Here is a 22,039-nt window from a genome sequence, read left to right on the forward strand (position 1 = left end):
TGAGCGGTCGCAGCGCATGCCGGCAGCAAAGGGGCGACGTGGAACTGCCGTCACCGTTCCGACTCGCGCGTCACCGAATGACGGGAGACCGCGGAGCTTTCTTGCGCTGCACCACGGGTCCGCGTACTCGCGCCGCGCAGCTGGTTCGGTTAACGCAGGAGGAGGGAGGAGACGGGGGCGAAAGGAGAACCTGTTGCTCGGCCGCCGCACGAGGCGGTTACGCAAGCGCGGACAGAGAGAGTGGCTCGCCGCCGGGAGCAAGCCAAGTGGAAACGCGCACGGGTGAACAAAACGAGTGCGCGCGCGAGAACGGCAAGGGGAGCGGAACCGCGCCGGGCTTCGAGAACAGGGCGACGCAATGGGAAAGAACCGGGCTGCAGAAGTATGACAGGCCCACGAGGGGGCGACGCGGCCGCCTTGTCTCGGCAAAGTCCGAGGAACGCTTACCGCAAGCCGTCCGCGAAATCTATGCAAATCGCGGGACAATCGGAAAAAAAGAAAACGACCGACCAAGATAACATCCAGCGTCGAAAAACTGCCACGCTGATTACACCTCAGTTCTGAGATAGGTGGTAGAGAGAAAACGGCAAAGAAAAAAAAAACGCATGTACACACAAATTAGAAGCTACGGACACAGTCGGGTATTTTGCGCAAGTGAAACACGACCCGAGAGAATCACTGATAAGGTGTTTGGTAAACGAGCAGGCAAACTTTGCAAGCGTGACCGAGCAAAGATGTGGCCACCCAACGGCCAAAACACCTCCGCACGCAGGGGACGGCGCGAGGCGTGGAGAGCAAGGCGCCACTCGTTACGACGGCCAAGTAGGCCACGTCCCATCAAACAGGCGACAGCTCGGCCTGGTGCCACACCGTTTAGAGCGCAGGCAGCAGCAGCAGCGAGCCAGGCAGGCACCGGGGAAAAGGCCGCGCGAGCGCAGTACGGTAAGTTTCGCACAGCCTCTCTGCTGGCCACATCGCATCCACGCTTTTCCACTTCACAGCTCAGCTATATGATCCGTTGGTGAACCGAACATAAATGAAGGACTCTCCGGGGAAAAAAAAAAAGATTCACACTTTGCACTATAAACGCCCTTTACAGATATTTATATTCCGGAAATCATGACGCTAAAGCAAAAGAAAAAAAAATTAACGTTTAGGAGAAGCACCTGGACGATGAGGGACGCCGAAGTGAATGAAGGGCTTGGTGCCCTTATCTGCTCAACACGAGGCGGGACTCTCGTCTCTCGCGAATGGTGGTCGTTAAATATCTGCTGCCGAAGAAACGGATCAAGTAAGTGATTTCTCAGAATACAACTCAGTGACCGTTCCAGCTTCCTCAATCAATACATCAAATATGTGCAAGGTCCCAAGCATCAGGTTCGGACGAGCGAAGTCCGTTTTGAATTGAAGATCACAACTAAGTTTTAAATTTGCTCGATAAGCATCAAAAACAACTTTGCATGGCACATGCCAAATTAAAATTAATTTGGTTATCCACCTACTACGTTGCCGCTAGCAACAAATAATATACATATAATTTCAGCTTACGCAATGTTACAGGGCTGGTCAGTCGCGTCGTCTGACCAGTATCAAGCTCGGTGTGGGCGCCTTATCCCTGGACCTTTAGACACAGGAAAATACTATCCACGATACGATACCCGCGACATCGAAATACAGAACAGCCCTAGCCATAAAAAATTTTCACTGTGCGAATCGATAAGTATTCTTTGCCTACCATCTAGTGCGGCAACTTTATTGTTGCAGCTAGCGCATCCGCCGCAAACGTGAGGAACAGCATCGCTTTAACGCCAACACTGCCACAAACTACGCCAAACAGTCACGGTCCGCATTACACAAACGTGCTCTGCTATTCCGTTACAACGGGAGACGGATGTTCCGCGTAGGCAAGGGCTTGTTACCACTATCCAAATCAGAAAACTGCGTGCTCTCGGTGCCAGTACTGAAAAGATGCGGACCACGGCCGGTTGATAAGGGGACGAACCTCGTGCCGTCCCAGACACACATCAACACTTGCAATACAGAAGCGTGATGGTTAGAGAGTGAAAAAATTTCACGCCGACTTGTACCCTCATTTTATAAAACTATTTTTGAATCCGAATGGTCTTTTCCAGCATGTTTCTACCAGCCCGCGCTATCTAGTCGCGTGAGATTTCTCACACGACATATTTTAAACACGCACACTGGCTAAGGCAACGTCTTAATCTAACGGAAAACCAATTTCCGCAACGCCGGGGACCGGAAGAAAAAATAAACACTGGTGACTGGCTCGCACGGCGGTAAGAGGACGGTATGTGGAGTTCAACGTCTTGATGCACGTGGGGCTATGAAGACGGCACAGTGGAGGGCTCCGGATTACTTCGATGAACAATGCTGACAGGGGAAGCGAGAGCTAAGGAGGCGAGGATGACGTAGCAACACACAGGGGGAACTATAAGCCCAGCATACAAGTAAGTATAGGTGAGCGAGAGGTCCTAACCCCTCTCGGCTCAGGGCAGGCGTTTCTCAACGCCACAGGAAAAAGTTGCGACGCTAGATGGCGACACTGAGCTCTCACCTCAGCTAACCGGCTGCAGAGAAAGAAAACGGCGGTTTTAGCAGTTGCAGTAGTAGAAACTGCTCGCAGCCACGCGGCGCAAAACGAAATCAAGGCGGCCGACAATTAATGCTTGCCACGGTGTTTCGTCAACTCCTGTGGCGCAACACGAGCTCAGCTCCGACGGCGCACAGCGGCCCTGCACGGCCGCGCCCCGACAGACGATTTCATTCTGCGCGCGTTGGTGGAGGAGGCTTATCGCAACTTCGCATTTACGCGGTTCCTCATCCCAGCGATACTGGGGCAGCGCCACGAGCTCTGTCTCGCGGCACCGAGGTCTGAGCGAGAGCGGCGTCTTTTGAACCAAGCATGAACGCTAGGAGCCGACTTTCCGGAGGACCGCCGGCGGCGACGTCACCACGCGCTAAGCAGCCAGCGGGTCGGCCGATAACGTAGCCTGCCGCCCCAGAGCCATTTTCTACTCCCAACACGAGGACCCGGCACCAGTGGGCGCCCGCAATCGGCGAACACACCTGCCCGATAGGCGCCTCGAGCGACGACTGCACGGCGCGAGAGGGGCTTGGTCTTCACTCGACCATGCGCGGGCGACGCAGAAGGTGGCTCACTGGATGTGACCGCCTGCTACGTGTGCCTAATGATTCATGAGGAATCTAGAAATCCGCCTCATATGTAGTCTACAGGTGGGCCCGGAGGAGCGATGGCGTACACTCTGGAAGGATTAGTCGGGGATCACAACTGACACGAGCACCTCGCGACCAGTTTTAAACGGCCAATCTGAAACGATTTCACTAGGGCGCTACGACCGAGGTCATTTACAATGTGTCACGGACCTGGAGGCTCATCACTGCTTGGGCTTCATCGCCCCTCACTCGGCGACCGCGTGCAAAGCACTACACGAGCGAGCTGCGTCAGTGCACTCAAGCAACCCGGATGGCACCGCAACACTCTTGCCAAGAAAGGTCAGACGCGGCAGCGGAGTGGTGCAGTGGTCATCCTCCACAGAGTGCACCTAAACTACACTGAGGCATCACGCCACCTGAGTTTATGCACAGACGAAGCAGATTGAACTGAAATAGGGTTCCCGTAAGGATTTTCTTCCGTATTGAGACCCCTGGGCGACAAGTGGTAATCCTGCCCGATCAGCGACAGCAAGGAGGCGTGCATATCGTCCGACACTAGTCAGCAACGCCAGAAATAGTAACAGTGTGGTAAGTTGCCCTCCGAAGACTGCGAGGCAATCTACTCAGAAGACTCAAGCTGATGACAAGACACGGGTAGTCGTAACTCCCTTACAAACCTGCACCTCATGCTGGCGTACCCTATATATTCCCGTTCCACGTAGTCCGCGACGCGCCGGCAACTTGCTTTGACAACTTCTCGAGCAACTCACTAAACCGAAAGGACTGAGGGCGAGCTCCCTTCAACCCTGAAGTGTTCGCGCATCGGACAGCACCCGACGCTCGCGGCCCCTGGGTCTGTGGCGAAGCAAAAAAGGAGGACCTCGCCGCGTCGCCCGGAAGTGGGTCAAGGGAGGGACGAAATAGGGCCACGTTCGCGCACCGGTCGCGCCAAGCGGGCTCTGGGCGCGAGCCGCGGCCCGCCCGAGAGAAAGGGGCCGATCGATGCCGCCGGTGGGGGGCAACTGCGCCGCCGGACAAAATAGCGCCGCGGAGCCAAGCGCCCTCTACGCCCGCCAGCCGCCAGGTTTGAACGGCGTCGGCCGCGCACATGCGCGATCGGGAGGTGTGCACCCCGGCAATGCACCGCGCAGGGCCAGGTTCCGCAAAAGGCGATGCCGTTTACAGGCCGCGAGGCCAGTATTTATAATAACCATGGCACTTCGTTTAATCCGTGGATGCGTGAGGAAAGTGGCGTTTGGTTAAACACAGAACGATACGATTTTAGGATGGTTTCGTGCGCTCAGCTAAGACCGAATACAGGACCTTCGAAACCCGAGCTACGCTTAGCGGTATGATTTCGGGGAACCCTCGTGCATCCAGCACTTGACTCATGGGGACAACTCTGCCTTCCAATCTCACGGGGCGATTCAGACGCACGAGGCACCGTAGCGTCGCACCTAGTGAAGAAGACGGCAGGTGAGGTGACTAAGCAGAGAGGCCTTTTTTTCTCGCGCGAAACTGGTTTCCTCCGCCGCTGACGGCGTGGGCCCCGCGCGCGCGCGCTGCCGCGGCGACGGGCGGTCGCCAGCGAGTACTCGACGCATCTAGCCGGTCGTGGCGCGCAGACACACGGCCGCTCTGGGCGACCATGAGCAGCGCGCGACGCCGGCGCATGATGCGCGGGGACGGGACTCACCTTCGAGTTTCATGCCGACGTCGAGGCACTTCTGGAAGCGACAGAAGGGGCATCGCTTGCGCTGGGACTTGTCGATGTGGCAGCTGCGGTCAGCCACGCACGTGTAGACTTTCTTGTTCTGCACGGTGCGCTTGAAGAAGCCCTTGCAGGACTCGCACGTGAGCAGGCCGTAATGGTAGCCCGACACTTTGTCGCCGCACACGGGGCACAGTTCCTCGATGCCCTCCTTGGTGTCCGGCGCGTCCGGGTAGCCGTCCCCATGCGGCGGAGGCTGGGGCGGCGGGCCCGAGGAGCTCAGCACGGCGCCTGGAGGGGAGTAGAAGAACGGAGAGCCGTCCATGAAAGGGGACATCATCTTGTCGGCGGGCGCGCGATAATCCAAAGTGGGAACACAAGTAGCGACTGCCGATCTCGCCGCACCGCGGGTCAGCCACCCGGCAGGAGGCGCATGGCAGCACAAGAATCGCGCACACGGACGAGAGACTGCTTCGCGTCGGACGGCGCGAGCACGAGTGGCGGAACGCCGGCGCACTTGACGCAGTACTTCTCCGAGGGGCACGCCACCGGGGGCACAGCGCACGGGCGGGACGACGAGCGACGCACAGCCGGTCGGGCCGCGGCGGCAAACGATAGTGAATGCCGCGCAGCAGTCAACAAGTAGCACGCGGCGAGAGGAAGGCAGAACCACGGCGACCGGAAAGCGAGGGAAAGAAAAAAAACCACACACACACACACACACACGCACGCACCGAGGGGAGGGGGCGAATGAAAGTAAAAAGAAAAGCGCGCGCGGCCGAGGCGGCGCAGAAAAAACGAAACAACGAGAGAGAAGAAAAAGAGCGCGGTGACCTACTAAGCGGCAGCCAATGGGCGGTTGCGGCGCGGAGAGAGGGAGCGCTGCGAGGAGGGAGCCGCGCGCCGCGGAGGAGGGCAGGCCGCGCGAGTCTGGGCCACTGGGACGCGGAAGTGGAGCAAGGTCGCGCGCGGAAAAAACTTTCACTGGCGCGCTTCCGATCGCCGCCGCCGCAGGAGGGGTCGTCTCCCCGCCGCCACTTTCACCGCCGCTTGTTGGGTGCGAAGAGGCCCGCTGGCCAACAAAACGCCGGTCAGCGCCAAAGGCAGACATCTGCACCGGTGGCCTCCAAGGACGCCTCCCGAGCAGCGAAGTTATCAACACTACCTCCTGCGGCAGATGGCCGCGCGCACCTTGTCAAATAAGGGACGGATTTTATGTGTCGGATGCGCTTCCATCAAAACCACTACCAATACGCCTCCGTGAACACAACCCCAGCCGCCGCGCTTTAAAAAGGCCCTCATCTCAGCGCCCCTGTACGCCCGAGAATGAACAGGCCAGAAGTACTACGCTGAAACGCTTATTGGAAGCGGCACTTTCAGCGTGTTGTGAACGATGCAATTACGCGAGTCTCCGGTTCAATGGCTGAGCAGCTACAGCGTGAAATCGAAAGATCAGAATTTGATATCTACTTCGGAATCAAACAGTGCAGAGGGTGTTTGTCCCTTCAGCGAAGTCCCGGTGCTCAGCAGCATCCGACGTCGGAAAAGGCTCATCTACTTTCCGTCACAGAAAATGTAATTGAACCGTCGTTTCCAGGGCACACTGCCCTCTAGCAGCCGGTCGCAAACACGAGCAGCACGTCCACGCACCTCAGAAGGCGGAGACGCAGCGCACTTCAGCGCCACATCAGAGAGACGTGTTCGGTGTGCTAACGCAACGCGGCGCACAGACAGGATTGGCTTCGCGCCACGAGAACGCGCTGACGCACAAGCGCGACGGACAGCCGACAGTGTAATGCCCTCAAATTATGGCGCTACAAGAATTTTCCTCTTCTGAAAACACCCCGCCGCTCAGAAGCATAAAAGTTGGCGCTACTCGGAGACCTCTACGCGCGAAAAAAGTCATCGGAGGAGACTCGCGGCATGGGCGCAAACAACACAGCGGCGGGATAAAGTAAAAATTGACACTGAAGTTCACCCACTGCCACTGGTATCACAGCGCCAAGTTTTCAGACCAAGCAACAGAGATCACAAAACAGACAACACGCATTGAAAAACAACATAAAGAGAAATCAAATGGCTTACAAAATGCCGTGTTCGAAGCTCTCTTCAAATGAGTCGTAGCACTCGGATTACTTACCTAGATATGAAAAGTACTCCGCAAGCTGCTTGCTCGCGATGGGAACTGAACATATTGAGCGAAATGTCTTGCCATGCAATTTAATACTATTAACGCGACAGCGTTAAGGGTCTCGTTCAGCGGGAACCAAGCGTCGTCATCTGCGGCGGCGTGGTCGAAGAATCCCGAAAGAAGAAACCTAGGCCACGAGACCTTGTGATGTCGCCACAACCTGCCCATTCGATTGTGAGCAAACTGCCCACTGTGGTAGGTGGCACATAAATTAATGACTGGTCGCGAGAGGCTTCTCGGGAAGAGCAACCTGGGTCCCTCAAGTGCCACCGGGGGCAGCCCCTGCCATCGCAGGGCAGTGGTACGAGGACTCCCAGGGATGTATGAATGCAAAGTCGAGAATGTCCCATTACGCACGCATGGGCATTAACCCATCAATGCTATTGCGTCATACCCTTAAGACGGAGCCAAAGTGCCCTCTCCATGTCTGTTTCTAGTATAGTACAAAAACATCTTTACTGACTGGAAATTAAGCCCCCCACCCCCCTCAGGTGATGCCCCTAGTCTGGGGCCCCATATGTAGCGACCACCGCACGTTCTACCAGCCATTGCTGGCGGAACGTGCCATTGCTGGTGGCCGTGGCGTCGGTTAGCCGCACGCCGAAATATCCTTGCTTCCAGCCCTACACGCGCACCCCGTAAAGTTTCGCTGCCTGCTGCACAACATGCCCGGCATCGTCCTTGGTCGCTGACCGCACAGGCGGCGCGTCTAGCCGGCACCCAACCCAATTCGCCGCGAGTGTCGGACACGGAAATGTGATCGGCCATCTGCGAGTACGAAGTCCCTCCGCCGGGAGGGAGAACCACTGCTGGGAACCACTGCTGGGCACCCGCACCTGCCAACGTCTCGTGTGGCCGGCGGCGGACCTGTTCCCACCGAATGATCGGCTGGCTGGCGTGGGAGAAAGAAACGCTAAACCCTTTTGTCTGGCTACGCGGCGCCAATTCTTTCCGAGGCAGCTCACATTCCGGCGACTCTTTCTAGCTGCTGCTTCTTTTTTCTTTTCAATTTGTTTCTACGAAGGGGTCGGGGACATTTTCTCGCCGGGATGGTGCAGAGAAAGCATAACCGCTCGCGACTGGAAGATGTAATGTCATTTCAAGTGAATTAGATCCAGTACATCGAACGTCGTTTCTCCGGTCTACGTGGTTAAAAATAAACGAATTCCAGGACGATACTCTTTGGAAGCGGAGGGTAAATGAACTCAAACGGCAGGAAACTACATCCGCGATAATGCGGATGATCAGTGCTAGTTGGTCCACCGTGCACTTTTGCAATAGTCGCACTTCATCGGGATGCTGCTGCCACCAGCAGCGCGCTTACGGACAGCGTACCGGCAGCATTCGTCCTATGCTCGACCCGCCGCACGTTTGTGGCGGGTCGCTCGTGCAAGGTGCATGAAATTGGAACCTAACGTTATCTGAAGCTGCAGCACACACACACTCCTTCGCGCACCGACACAGCGCAACACATGATGAACCGTGCGTAAGCCTTCATGTCTATGTGCGGGCCTTGTTTCATTACTTCGCCCTCCCGCTTTCAAAAAAGCAGACCAAGGGTTCCGCCAAGTGGTCAGTAGCGGCAGGCCGTCCAGGAATACACACTGCAGTGAAATACTAGGCATAGTGTTGCTCTCATTCACGACTTAATAAGCCCAAAGCCAACAAACGCTTCCGGGAAACAGCGCCGAAACTGCGGACGCACGCGAATCGATACAGACATTGACTCGCCCCTCCTTCCACGCGTACCAGTAGAACTAGGTAATTCGAACTCGCGCCAGCGTGCCTCACGAGAGTACGCATCATAAAGCACCACCGTACAGCATATCGGAGCGACGTGTGCGGGGAGTTCCGGACTGCACACACAGCTGATTCCAACAGTCCAACAAGGAGCGTCTGGGAGCTGGCATCCGCAAGACCGCGAGCAGCCAACGCGCGCACGGGTAGGCAGTGTAGGCGTAGAAGCGCCACGTTTCTGTCCGAACGAGGCAGTCCGCTGAGCGTGCACAAGCGCCGTCCACGCCACGCGGTCGGCGCCCAGGCCCGCAACCTCGAGACGGGCGGCAGAGCGCCTCGCAAGCAGTGCTCCGGCCGACGCGGAGGAAGGAAGGAACCTTCGCGGCGGCCTCCGCCGGGAAGGCCAGCCGGCGGCGAAAGCGAAGCCAGACCGAAGCGAAAGAGAAAAATAATAAACGCCGCAAGCGGCACGGACGACCTCCGTTCTCACGATGTTTCTTTCCGTCTCCCTGGCGCGGCTGGCTTTTTAATTTTCCGGCAGCCCGACTTCTCCCCGCTCAGGGTTCGACGTGGAAGCACCCCCACCCAGTAACGGCAGCCTTCGCCTCACTCGGACACGTCTCCGCCTGTGCGACCATGTGTATCTTTGCTGCGCGCCGCACTATGATGCGATGAAACGAACTCGAAACATGGGTGGGGCCTTACACACCGAGGCCGCCGCGCGTCTAGACTGACTTCATGTGTGCGTGCGCGAACACACGGGTTCGAATGGGTGCGTGCAAGAAAGGTTACATTCCATGGGAGCCTCACACTTGTCAGTGCGGACTGGGCGAGCTGGCTGCTCACTGCGACTGAGAAATGACGCGCGCTCTTTCAGTCTCCCTCGTGTTTTTCCTGTGTGTCTTTTGTGCGCAATTCGTACCTACAACAGTATGCACCAACTCGCCCAACAAGAAGTTCTTCTTAACTAAAAGACAAGCGCGTACCCTATGTCAAGTGCATGTCCCAGGCACGCCTGTGCACTGCATGCACTCAAGTCGGAATAAGTGATCAAAACTGCCTGGTAATTCCTTCCGTCTTTGTCAGGCTGTCATCCCCGGGAACTCAGTTCCTGAAGACATCAATCAAAGAAACCCGGTTAACGTACCTTCCCTAACGAGGTCTAGTTGGACAAAGTGAATATGAACACTACAATAAACCCTACTCTACATTTGATATCAGGAAAGCCGGACCAATTCGATACACACATCACTAAGACAGCATCGACAACTATTCCAAATGTACCGCAATTTGGGTTCCATTTGCACTGCAACGAGCCCGAGCGACGACTACCCGCGCTTATTGTGCGGAGAAGCCTGCTTCGCAGTGTCTCCGCAGGCGGCGGCGTCGTGGGAAGCCGCATGCTCCGGGTCCCTCGAAACACCAACGCATGATGCAATGGCTCGGGAAGCACAGGAAACTTAATCGGGAGATCTGCGCAGCAAGCTTGTGACGGGTATTCAACACGAGACCTGCGGTGGCGCTGCAACAGGTATCTGCACGGTCCCGTGCACACGTTTCCTCCGCACACGTCAAGAGTATACTGTCTACTTCATTCGCATTAGGAAAAGGGTCCGTCTGGTCAGCAAACGACGCAACCAGGAGCGTCAGGGAATGCGTTCACGACATTTCTAAAAAAAAAAAAAAACCTTCAGGAGCTTAGGATATTTACAAAATATGGGCAGGAGTAGCCACGTTTACATGAACCCGAAAGCGGCGGGTCAAGCCAGGAGATTGAGTTGAGCAAGGCCAGCCCACCTCGACGGCTGCGTGTTTACATGAACTCCACTTTAGCAAGTCGAGACCGGTTCAACTGCTGCGGCACCATGCGTAGAGCAGCGCAGCGAGAGAGGGCAGTGGCAGCCTCCAAGGTCGCGGCTGGCACCGCTGGCTCGAAGGCGCGACGGAGCAAGCCAAAAGCGGGCTCGCATTTATCATCTCCCCTCCCACTGACCCGACTCTTAGACTAGATCTAGTTTACATGCTATCTGCCGCTGGGGTCTAGCAAAGTCAACCCACCCCAAGCAGCGGAGTTAACTGAACTCGCTCCCTCGACTCCCGGACCCGACTCTGCGGTGTTTACATGAACCCAGTTACCGGTTTTCAACTCAACTCGTCAACTCAACTCCATCATGCAAACGCCGCTAGTTATATGTTCACCTGCCGCGGTGGCTCAGTGGTTAGGTCGCTTCGGGACATTAAACCACACAATTCACACTCACAGTGATACGTTTTCGAGCACCAGGCATGGACGCTACCGGCTGATATAAGCGGCGACACATTCCATGGCACGACCGTCACTGCTCAACGCAATGAAAACCAGGACAATGCAGAGACGACGCTTATTCCCCGCTCTATTCCATTGCCTATACACTCCGGAGGTTTGCTAGGAATGACGACACGATATCGACAGCCACGAAAAAAATAATAATAATAATAATGTGCGCCAGCGTTTCCAAATTTTCTCCCTCATCTAGAGCTAGGGCCCACGTCATCGCACCATCACTTCTTTGCTCTCCGTGTGGCGTTTCCCGCGACATATGGTTATTCTTTTCACTTAACTGTCTCACGACACTCTCCGCGCATAATTTATCTGACGCTGCCCTAAAACCGGGCGATTCTTTGATTAACGCCTCGCTAGATGAGCAGCTGTACACAGCCGCTGAACTCGGTAACCTGCTGTGCTCAGCGCGCGGTGTGCCCCACTCCCCACCTATTCCTGACGAGGGCAGGAATACTGCCCCCAACAACTTGGTTACCTGAGTGCATCTCGGCCACGTATATGCTCGGCCACGCAGTAACTGTCTCGCATATCTCGGTGGACACCCGAACCGCGCCTCAAGGGAAGCGAGGAGGGTGGGAGTGAAAGAAGAAAAGAAGGAAGAGGTGCCGTAGTGGAGGGCTCCGGAATAATTTCGACCACGCGGGGATCTTTAACGTCGCGAACGCAGTGACAGCCAACGAACATGCGCCGTAAGGGCGTAACCGGTGTTTTCACTCCCCCAAAATACAAGAAAATTGAACAAAACACGTGGCGCGCGAGCGAGACAGAAAGAAAACACATTTCAATAGCGACACCAAGGAACAGCACTCTCCAAACCGAGAAGATGAATACGGGGCGAGTCAAGCACCCGGCTATTCTAGTTCTCGCTGCTTCTATTACACACTGGGGCATATTAACGGCAGCGTCTGCTCCGCAATACAGTCCTTTCTTTTAGAATCGAGGCGGCTACGTTTTCGACTAATATTCCGACCTCCTCGACAGGTCATGTCCAAGAATGATTCCTTCTCACAGCTTTCTCGTTTTCCATCCCCAGTAAGTACACTCGGAGCGGGCACGGGCCGTTTATTTTTCTCCTTTTCGATGTTTTTTACCTACAGAGCGAGTAACGAATCTCTAATGAGCACCAATTACTAACTTTCTCTCGGACCAATTTCATTACGCGGTCCCAAACTTGACGCTTTCTCGTCAGCTCGCGCTGTGACGGCTCCGCTGCCGGATGGACCAAGAGGGCTGGCGCTGCCGTTCGACTCCAATAACAATTACAGTGAGTTACGCGTGAAACGAGTGTCTCGAAAACTTGTTCGTACCGCTTACCCATGGCCAACGACGCCCGAAAAGTGTTCACCGCAATGGGCGCATATAATAGCGTTATTCACGCGGACTGAAATCATCCACAATGGGTAAACACAATACAGACAACGATAGCGTAGCTTGTACGCGTTTATTCCGTCCACACTGATCTCGCTCGATCGCCCCTGAGAGGGGACAGGGTGGCTGACACGAACAGCAGGCGGAAGCAGTAGAGACGGCCATATGTTCGAACACAAGCTCCGCGTGTAACAAAGACGAGCAAAAAGCGCGACTCCCCCCCTTCCCAAGATTTCTTGTCTCTTCAGCGAAAGTGAAAACAGACCACAGCGAGCGGCAGCATTCGACGCATAACAACTACAACACCGAAAAGCGCGCAAAGAGAGGGGGGGGGGGGGGGGGGGGGGCAGAGCTGGGGCCCCGCGTCCAGGAGGGAGGAAGATTGGGCGAGCGCACAACCACGTGCGGGGAGCAAACGAGAGCACCTTAAAAGTGGAGGCTTCCGCGGCGGAGAAAGGAAGGACGAAGATATCCGAAAGTGGGTGCACAGAGCACTCGATAAATATCGGACAAAAGATGGCACGCAACTAGGGTAGTAGTGCAAACACAGGCCCCTGCGCCAACCCGCCGCCCTTCCTCCTGCCCCTCCGACGGGCGTTGTACGTCTTCGTACACCTCCTGTCGATCTTCCGGCCTGCCCCGTGGGGGCTAAGCACCGAAGAAGAAGGAAGCAGTACTGATGAAAGAAAAATAAAAGGACAGAAGCCGAACGCCCTATTTCCCCAGTAACCCAGCTTTGCTGTCTTCCCATCCCCTTGCCGGTACTCCGCTTCCCCGCTTCAGCAGCTCCTTCTTGGTCCCTCAACGCGCCCCTTGCTTCCGGGAGGGGACCACGAGGAGAAAGAGAGGCAGAAAAAAAGAAGGCCGGAGTCTAGGCCTTCCCTTCCGGGTTCCCCTACCTCGGGTCGGGACACACCGAAGGAACTGCCACGTGCGCTTACTACCGCCTGAGACGCAGAATAAAGAGAACTTCGTGAGTGTATGTGTGTGCTTGGGAAACCCTCCGCTGTTTCATGATGGTGATGATGATGATCGGTTAATTTCCCCTACCAGCTCAATAAATCGAACGGCGCACAGCCGGGACACCGCAGAAGAGAAACGACCAGAATATAAGCGCTTGATAAGCCCGAACAATCAGCCAATCCTAAAAACCAACCACTTGTACGGAGGTGTCTGCCGACTCGAAAGCTCGGCGCGGCTGTGGGGCTTGCTTACATACTGAACAGAAAAGTGTCACCATTCAACTGATTCGCCGTGTCCAAATCTTTGCCTCGAAGAATTACATGTGTCCTAGCTCGTCGTACTGCAAAGTAATACAAAACACTGAACGCAAAACAGATGTGCTGAATGTCCGTTTTTCAAGATGGCGCCCAGTGTTTATAGATATACTAATGTTGGTGGCGGCTGCTTCCGCGGACAGGGCTTGCGGTCGCAGACATGTAGTCTAACGCCAGGACAAAACCCGCTATGGTGCGCGCTGTGCGGCACTAGCCTGCTCCTGGACACGAGAGCAACGCGCCGTCGCTTCAAGTCGGCAGCCATTAGCTCCGAGGCCCCATTTTAACATCCCCCCACAAAGGAGATCTGGGCTATGAATAAAAAATAAACTGGCTTTTGAGGAAACGGAATGACGCAGTAACTGCGCCACATATCTCGGTAGACACCCGAACCGCGCCGTAAGGGAAGGGAGGAAGGTGGGAGTGAAAGAAGATAGGAAGAAAGGGGTGCCGTAGTGGAGGTCTCCGGGATAATTTCGACCACCTGGGGATCTTTAACGTGCACTGACACCGCACAGCACACGGGCGCCTTTTGCGTTTCGCCTCCACCGAAACGCGGCCGTCACGGTCGCGAACGGCAGTGTTGGTGCACTGTGGCACACTGCACGCGCGGTTTATCCGGTATTTGTAGTTCACTGCAAGACAAGGAGCAGGAAATACCACGACGGGCAAGCAATACGGCTTTAATTAATATGGGCTACTATTGCTGCATTTCCGAAAATTTCTTCGATGTAGGATTTCCTTTCAAAATGCTCAAGCCAGGCAAGCCTGCTTTGTGCAGCACAGTGAATGCCACCGCCAAGGCCAGATAGAGCACGAGTGCCCAGTGCGCACTCTACAAAGAACGTTGGCAGATGATAGTGCAATGCCCGGCAGGAAGGAAACCTCCCGACGGACTAAAACACAGTCCGCCGCACACAAAAGGGCGCCGGTGGGACAACGTTCCACTGCATGGGAGTCGGCTCCGGGAAGACGCAGAGTGGGGGTTGGGGGGGGGGGGGGGGGGGGGGGTTCTTCGGCGGATGCCGATATCAGAAAGCTAGTTAGTGGCTAAACGAACGCACGTGTGCGGTTCTGGGAACCAAGAGAGCCAAGCTTGGAGACCACAAGGGAAGGCGCCAATGCGCCACTGTTAGTCACTGTCTGTGCTGCGTGCCCTCTCCGATGGGAGGGGATTAAAGTACGCTCGTCCTTCAACCTTAATCCCCTGCCAAGATACTGACGCCCAGGGGGCGCCGACACGCCAGTGACCCTAGAGGAACTCTAAGTGACCCGACTCCAGCCAGTCTGTCGGCTCTTCGCCTCCCCACAATCGCTGCCTTTCCACGCACCAAAGGGTTGACAAGGCACAGAGGCGGGCAGGCTTTGCACTGTGCGTTTCCCAGTGGGTCTACAATGAACCGCAACATTTGGCCGCGCCACACCGGCGACGGAGAATCGCTACGCTGTTTGTCAGGGGAAGAGCTTTGACCCCCGCGAGGGTCCCTCTCTCTCCTAGCGCATCATGTGATGTCTAGTTTGCTTTGGTGTTCAAGGAAAAAGTTCTTGTACACATATTTTTCATACTCTTCTGGGTTCCCTCCCACTCTGACAGCCAACAGGACCAACAAGTACAAGAAATTAGGGAAAAAAGCTGGAATGGAGCAGAGGAGAAGGGGTTAAGTCACGTCCCGTTAATTAACGACTCCAGTGATACGGACGACCGGAATTATGGACAATTTTTCTGGGGACCAAATTCGGCAATATATTTACGCCTCGCTAATTTACGCGCCTGATGAACCACTAGCCACTGCAAACTGCACCGCATTATTTAAACTATCATGGCAGCCAGGATAATGCACTTGCAGCTGCCAAGATTGTCAAATTTTTCCTTCACTGTCGACCACTGCGCGCAAAATAAGATGTTATATAAAAAAAAATGAATTTTTTTCTGTTTTTTCACAATTCGTTGTTACAGACGACTCGCTTTGGTCTGGGGCCCAAACTTTTTCGGTGTATTTACGCCTCGTCAATGTGGAAACTCGCCGTCCGGACAATGGACAGGGTGAAAATGCGCAGAGACGATTGGGGAATATGTATTCTTGTCGCGTTAATATAGAGTGTGATGAGAACAAAATCTAGACTACTCCACCGGATGTTTCCTTTCCCGTATTTTGAGCGGATGTCAGTAGGAAAGTGCAAATGTCTGAGTGACAGATATGTCCTAGCAGTTAGTGCGATGTCAACAGTCACAGTACGAGATACGTCACTACGCCGTGAGGCGCAGACCACTGGGCGCTTCGAACTGAACCACAATATTTTTTTTTTAAAGATAATGGTGACTAGGATAGTGCAACTGGAGCACCCAAAACTTTGTCTAAGTTCCCCTTCACGGCGCAGTACTGTGCACAGAAACAGCACTTAATCATAAAGTGTTTATTTTTTCAGATGTTTTTCTTCCTGATTCATTATTGTGGACGACTCGCTTTATCGACAGTTTTTGCTCGCGAACCGAAATGCTCATATCATAATAAGAAGGCACTACTGTATAAGGAATTGACGTCTTTGTTCTCGTCCTTGTCTTTATAATCTGGGTTACCATGATTTCAAGACAGAAAAAAATCACTCGAATCGAAGATTCTGGTTCAGAAGCGTGCTAACGAATACAGTTCCATGACTGGCAAGCGCTTAGATGAGTGATGCGCCACAGAGAAGCAGGAATGTAGACAAAAAAATAAAAAAAGGACACTAACACGCGAGCTTGCTTTTCACACATTTGCCCTCACCTCTTACCTCAAAGGGAAACTGGGTACAAATTGTACTTAGCCTACATCGACTGATTATCGTGTTCTAGAGACAAAGAGGCCAGAAAATGAAACGCACATGTAGACTCCACAGGACATTTTCACAAGCAATATGCGATAATTTTTTGCGGATCTCTGGCGCTAGAAGACAGCCATCCATTTCCATCCAATGATCACGGACTACTGCGATCCGCCTCCGCTGGGAGCAATGTGCGCATGCGCAGATGACCCCGATGCGCACACACCAAGCAGTGCGCGAGGTACAGCTGGGTCTCCGCGTAAGCGAGTCAAGGTATAGCGGAACGCGGACTGCGCTATGCTAAAACTCCCTAATTCACTCGACGCCATCATCAGCATCACGGGCCTGAACTGAGTGCCGTGAAAAAGAAAACCTTGTTCAACTCCTTCAACTCCATATTTCTCGGCAATACGTCTTTCTGCTGCCGAAAAAACGGCCGCAGAGGCACGAAATGCTAAAAACAATTAAATTTTACCACGGCCAAATTTTTGATGGAGTTGTTCTCAGCGCCCCTTCGGACTGCATGTGAGGTAAATTCCCCAAACACTGCAGTGTAGCCGAGCTCTGAGCGAACAGCAGCATTTCGCCTCGACCACGCAACGACACCGCACCTTATCTTTCCTCGGTGCTTCAGAGTTTATACACCGAGGCGAAAGCGACGGCTGCAGTGTCATGCATTCACTACACTGCTATGCATGGTCCCTGGAAATTATTTACAGGCATCATAACCTGCTAACAGCGGTAACAGTCATGTCGGTAGAGCCTTCTGATGATCCGTTGTTACTCTGAGGACTGAATGCGTGATGCTGCCCGGTACCGCAATGGCTGCGATTGCCATGAAGCAAACTTACACAAACCATTCCTGTAACGTATTTAAGATGAGGGTGCTTAACAGCACAAAAAAACTTTCTTTAAACATACTTCAACACTCCTTGAAGCGGTGAGTAACTAATTTTGTGCGTCTCTTTGTGCGCAAGCCTTCTCAGTGGTACCATATGATGGCAGTGCAAAGAGGGCATAGCACCGGTACGCCCGTGGCCAAATAGAGACACGTTAGAATGCCTAACCGTCCAGTCGCCCAACCGAGAGTCACTGTGCATCAGACGCACGTGCGGCCCGCTCGTGCGCGAACACCGGGCGGCGTCCGCGAAGGACGGCCGGCGCAAACAGGCGCCCCTCGTCGCCGCGGTTTTTGCCGCCGCTGGCGCAAACGCCACGGACGCTTGCGGGCAGCAGTAGCAAAGGGGGGCGCGCGCTACGGGGAACCGCTAACCTCGAACGCCACTATCGGCCGCCGGTGATGTGCTTTGTTTGCTGTGGGCGCGATACGCCCGGAATGGGACAATTTCGCCGCACTGCACCCGGAAAATCGGCTTATCTCTCGGCCGCCACTGCGTTGCACGTCGCACAACGCGACGCCGCAAGACCGCGACTTCCGCTGCGCATCTTTTCGAGGGGCGCTATAAAACAAACAAACAAACAAACAACAACCGCACAATTCTTACTGTTTTTTCCGGAAAACCCTTAATTACTCGCCAAAAAGCGAAACAATACCTGCGGAAAGGCAAGAACACGTCGACAATGACTTTATGCACTCTGTCTCTACCTCACACGCAGAGCGAACCTCGGCTCTGGCGCAGCGCTCTCCGGAGAGAGGAAGCTTAGCAAACACGCCCCTACTTCGGCAAACGAAGGACGGGAAGGCCCGACTTCCGAACTCTTGCAGGTTCGGACTCAGATCTGCAACCCGCACTGCACTGTATCGGGGCGTTCCTTGAAAAATGTAGCACGGTGTTTTTTTTTTTTTAAATCAAATCAAATCAAACTTATTTTTCAACACTGCTACAATATTGATGGCTTTCCTAACAAATAGCTGGACAAGGTCAGGGAGCCATTTCGGCAGCAGCGACTCTAGATACAGAGTGCAATGGTTTAAATACAGGGGAATATTGCAATCGAATATATACATTACGTACACAGTACAATAGTTGAAATACAAGAGAATATTGGAATGGAATACATGCTAAATTATGTTGATGAAAGGAGAAAATAATCTGCATAACAGTAAAGTTGCGCTACAAACGAATAGAATTAGTATTATAAAGCGTTGTCCATGCGAGGTCCCGATGAGAAGACAAACAACACTCTCTCTGAATGTCCAGTCACACAATTTCCGCAACAAAATCAAAACTGAGTTCTAAGAAAATTGCCCCGCAACAAATATGTCGTGCAATGCTGTTAGTTTAATAGAATGTGTTTTAATAATAAATGTGTTTTCAGCTTGTTTAGCAGAAATGGTACATTGTACGTTAATGTTTGGAGATGATAATGCGTCCGCGGCCGCGGCACAAACCACTCCTCAGATGACCTGGTTCGGTATGTGCGAGTTTGCAATGTAAGAGCACACAATTTCTTCAGGAACTGCTCGTGACATACGCTTGAAAAGTGCAGCATGTATAGCAGACGGTAATTATAAATTTGTTGTAGACTAACGAACTTTAATTGAGCAAGCAGATCATGAGTGTGGTAGCAGTATGAAACATTAGCAATGCAGCGGGCAGCTTTCTTTCCGAGCCCATGTATCCCACCATCCACACTGTCTTCGACTGAACTAGGTGATGGCAATCGAATACAAGGGCTCGAGATTGGGACACACAGTGACGGCAGCCGGAGCATACTTAACGGCCCACTGCTACATGCTGCGGTCTCATGTGCACATTTCAGAAACATAAATCGCATATAAATTTCCCGTTTCCCCAAAGCCGACGACACCAGACACATTGGCCGGATGTGCTTTTGAGCAGAAGGCAGGCGATGGCAGGTCGCCAATTCTCGTAAGCTCGCGAATTTTAGCCATATAACTGGACATGGTTGAATCTATGACGCTACTCACAAGTCAGTTAAAAAGTATATAAACTGAACAAAAACGGTTGCAGCCTCCTCGAAAAAACAAAAAATAAAAAACAGCCCAATCACAGGCATATGATGTTTTAATCTGTCGCATGTGTGTCACCCAAATCTTTCTTTTCTCGCACACGCTATACTCACAAGTCAGTTAAAAACTATATAAACTTAACAGAAACGACTGCAACCTCAAAAAAAAAAAAAAATCAGCCCAGTCAGAGTTTGAATCTGTCGCATGTGTGTCACCCAAATCTTTATTTGCTCGCGCACGCTATGCTTACTAGTCAGTTAAAAAACCACATAAACTGAACAAAAACGGCTTCAGCCTAAAACAAAAACATCAGCCCAATCACAGGCATGTGAGGTTTTAATCTGCCGCATGTGTGTCCTCCAAATCTTTCTTTGCTCGCGCTTTCCATATCGTTCGTTCAGACATACCAAGTTCTCGAAAAATCAGTGAAATAAAAAAAATAAATAAATAAGAGATAAAAAAAGGAAGACAAAATGGGAGATAAGAAAAAAAAACGGCGTAATTTTCCAAAGGAAGCACAGCGAGGCGATAACTTATACGATTACTGAAGTCGAGCAAACACGGCTAGCTCCGCAGCCGGACTCGGGGACGGCCATCTTTGTCTGCGCGGCTCGCGCGCCTCCTCGAAGACGTGTGCAGCAGCAGCAGCTTAACTGGACGCGTCCTCATTCCGACAGCGGCAAGCTGCGACGCACGAGGCGGGAAGCGCGAATGGGCCGTAACCTCAGCGGTGACCGCTCAGCTGCCGCTCGGGACCGCTCCCGCACGGAGGTCCGAAATCAACCCATATGGGGTGCTTCCAACAATGCCTCCATGCAGACACCCGCGAGCCCCAAAAGGCTTCATTTGAGACTGTCTAAAGACTGTCGGTGGACTATCTAAAAAAATATCTGCGAGTTCCCCCTTTCTTTCGCCAAGCCGCGGTGGCTCAGTGGTTACGGCGTTCGGCTGCTGGTCCGAAAGACGCGGGTTCGATACCGGCCGCGGCGGTCGAATTTCGATGGAGGCGAAATTCTAGGGGCCCGTGTGCTGTGCGATGTCAGTGCACGCTAAAGAACCCCAGGCGGTCGAAATTTCCGGAGCCCTTCACTACGGCGTCCCTCATAGCCTGAGTTGCTTCGGGACGTTAAACCACAATAAACCAAACCAAACCAACCCTTTCTTTCTCGCTACTGTCACCTTCGAAAGTGACGATATTGATGATGACGAGGAGGATGATATGTTCCTCCGGTCCTACATTTAGAAGACGGTGAGCACCTCATCGACAGTGAGGCGATGTATAAAAAAAAAAAAAAACTGAGGGGCAATCAACTGGATTGATGCGAAGGAAATCCGAGAGCAGTCTTCTCTACCTTCCCTTCCTAGAATTTCGCCTCCATCGAAATTCGGCCGCCGCGGCCGGGATCGAACCCGCGTCTTTCGGGTCAGCAGCCGAAAGCCAAAAAAGAGGGTAAACTGGTGCCAAGCGCGCTTAGGGTAATAAACCGGAATAATTAAAGAGGAAAGAGAAAAAAAACGGCAGAGAAGGCCAGAGAACTGAATACATAAAAATTACTGAAAGATCCTTTAAACGCGGAAATGTAATTGTGAAGGTATTCGCAAACATGGCGCTAGCACCGAAAAAGAAAAGAAGCGGGACCGATAAAGTGAGTCCCAACTTTGTAATGGGAATTTCTAACGCGCTGTGCACTGCACATTGTCGTCTTCATCAACTTCCGTCTGTGCGCCTGTCACGAAAGGAAAGGAAACGCGCTTTCAATCACGCTCTCAGGTTCTACGTGTCGTTGGTGTCCACCTGCATAAACCTGCTTTCGCACAATACTGCGCGGTTAGCAATGCTAAACCGCCAGCATTTTTTTTTTTAGTGTTAACTGCGGCTAATGTAACTGCGTATCACGACGGCTCCGGCCATCTTGTCGGTTTCGGTTTTACCGCCCCAGTTCAGCAGTCCCTATAGCTTGGTCGCAGCTGCTCTCAAAGCAAACTGAAAACTTTAATCGATGCGCCTCTTTCAGCGTAATTTACAACTGCAAAACGCACAGTACGATGAAACATCAATGGTGTCAGAAAAAAGAAAAGAAAGAAAGAAAAACAGCGCACGTTAATGAATTCCAGGTGGTCTAAATTAATCCGGAGGCCTCCACTACGGCGTCCCTCATATCCCATGCGATGCTTATTCGGGACGTTAAATATCACAGTTCAAACCTCACAATTCTAGTCTCTCACTGTCACGACTTTTCACCCTACTGGGAACTGCGAATTGATGCTCGTCCACTTTTCCCACTGTTTCTCGTTTATACTCTTTTTTTCTTTTGTTTTCCTCCCAAAGTGCGCCAGTGCAAAGGCTCTCACTGTTCCTGGGAGCTATAAATATTGACCGACTACTGTTATTAAGGATAACGGCGGGGGCCGCGCTGTTGTGGGCTCAGGAGAAAATGGAGGGGATCTCCTTGTGTTCGTAGTAGTAGTAGTAGTAGTAGTAGTAGTAGTAGTAGTAGTA

The 22,039-nt window shown here is 53.1% G+C and overlaps 1 protein-coding gene across 4 annotated transcripts in view; it reads right to left on the reverse strand.

Moving 5' to 3' along the window:
* Positions 1 to 22,039, reverse strand: part of ftz-f1 (ftz transcription factor 1) — a 290,320-nt gene that overhangs the window by 108,108 nt on the left and 160,173 nt on the right. For 3 of the 4 annotated variants that reach the window (XM_089581196.1, XM_089581194.1, XM_089581195.1), the window contains one exon: positions 4,892 to 5,197. The exons of the other annotated variant lie outside the window; for it this stretch is intronic. In XM_089581196.1, the coding sequence (XP_089437322.1) occupies positions 4,892 to 5,197 (306 nt within the window). The remainder of the gene's footprint in view (positions 1 to 4,891; positions 5,198 to 22,039) is intronic. 4 annotated transcript variants of the gene reach the window in all.

The sequence above is a fragment of the Amblyomma mixtum genome, chromosome 3 (assembly GCF_055824585.1).
Source record: "Amblyomma mixtum isolate Tamu chromosome 3, ASM5582458v1, whole genome shotgun sequence".
NCBI lineage: Eukaryota > Metazoa > Arthropoda > Arachnida > Ixodida > Ixodidae > Amblyomma > Amblyomma mixtum.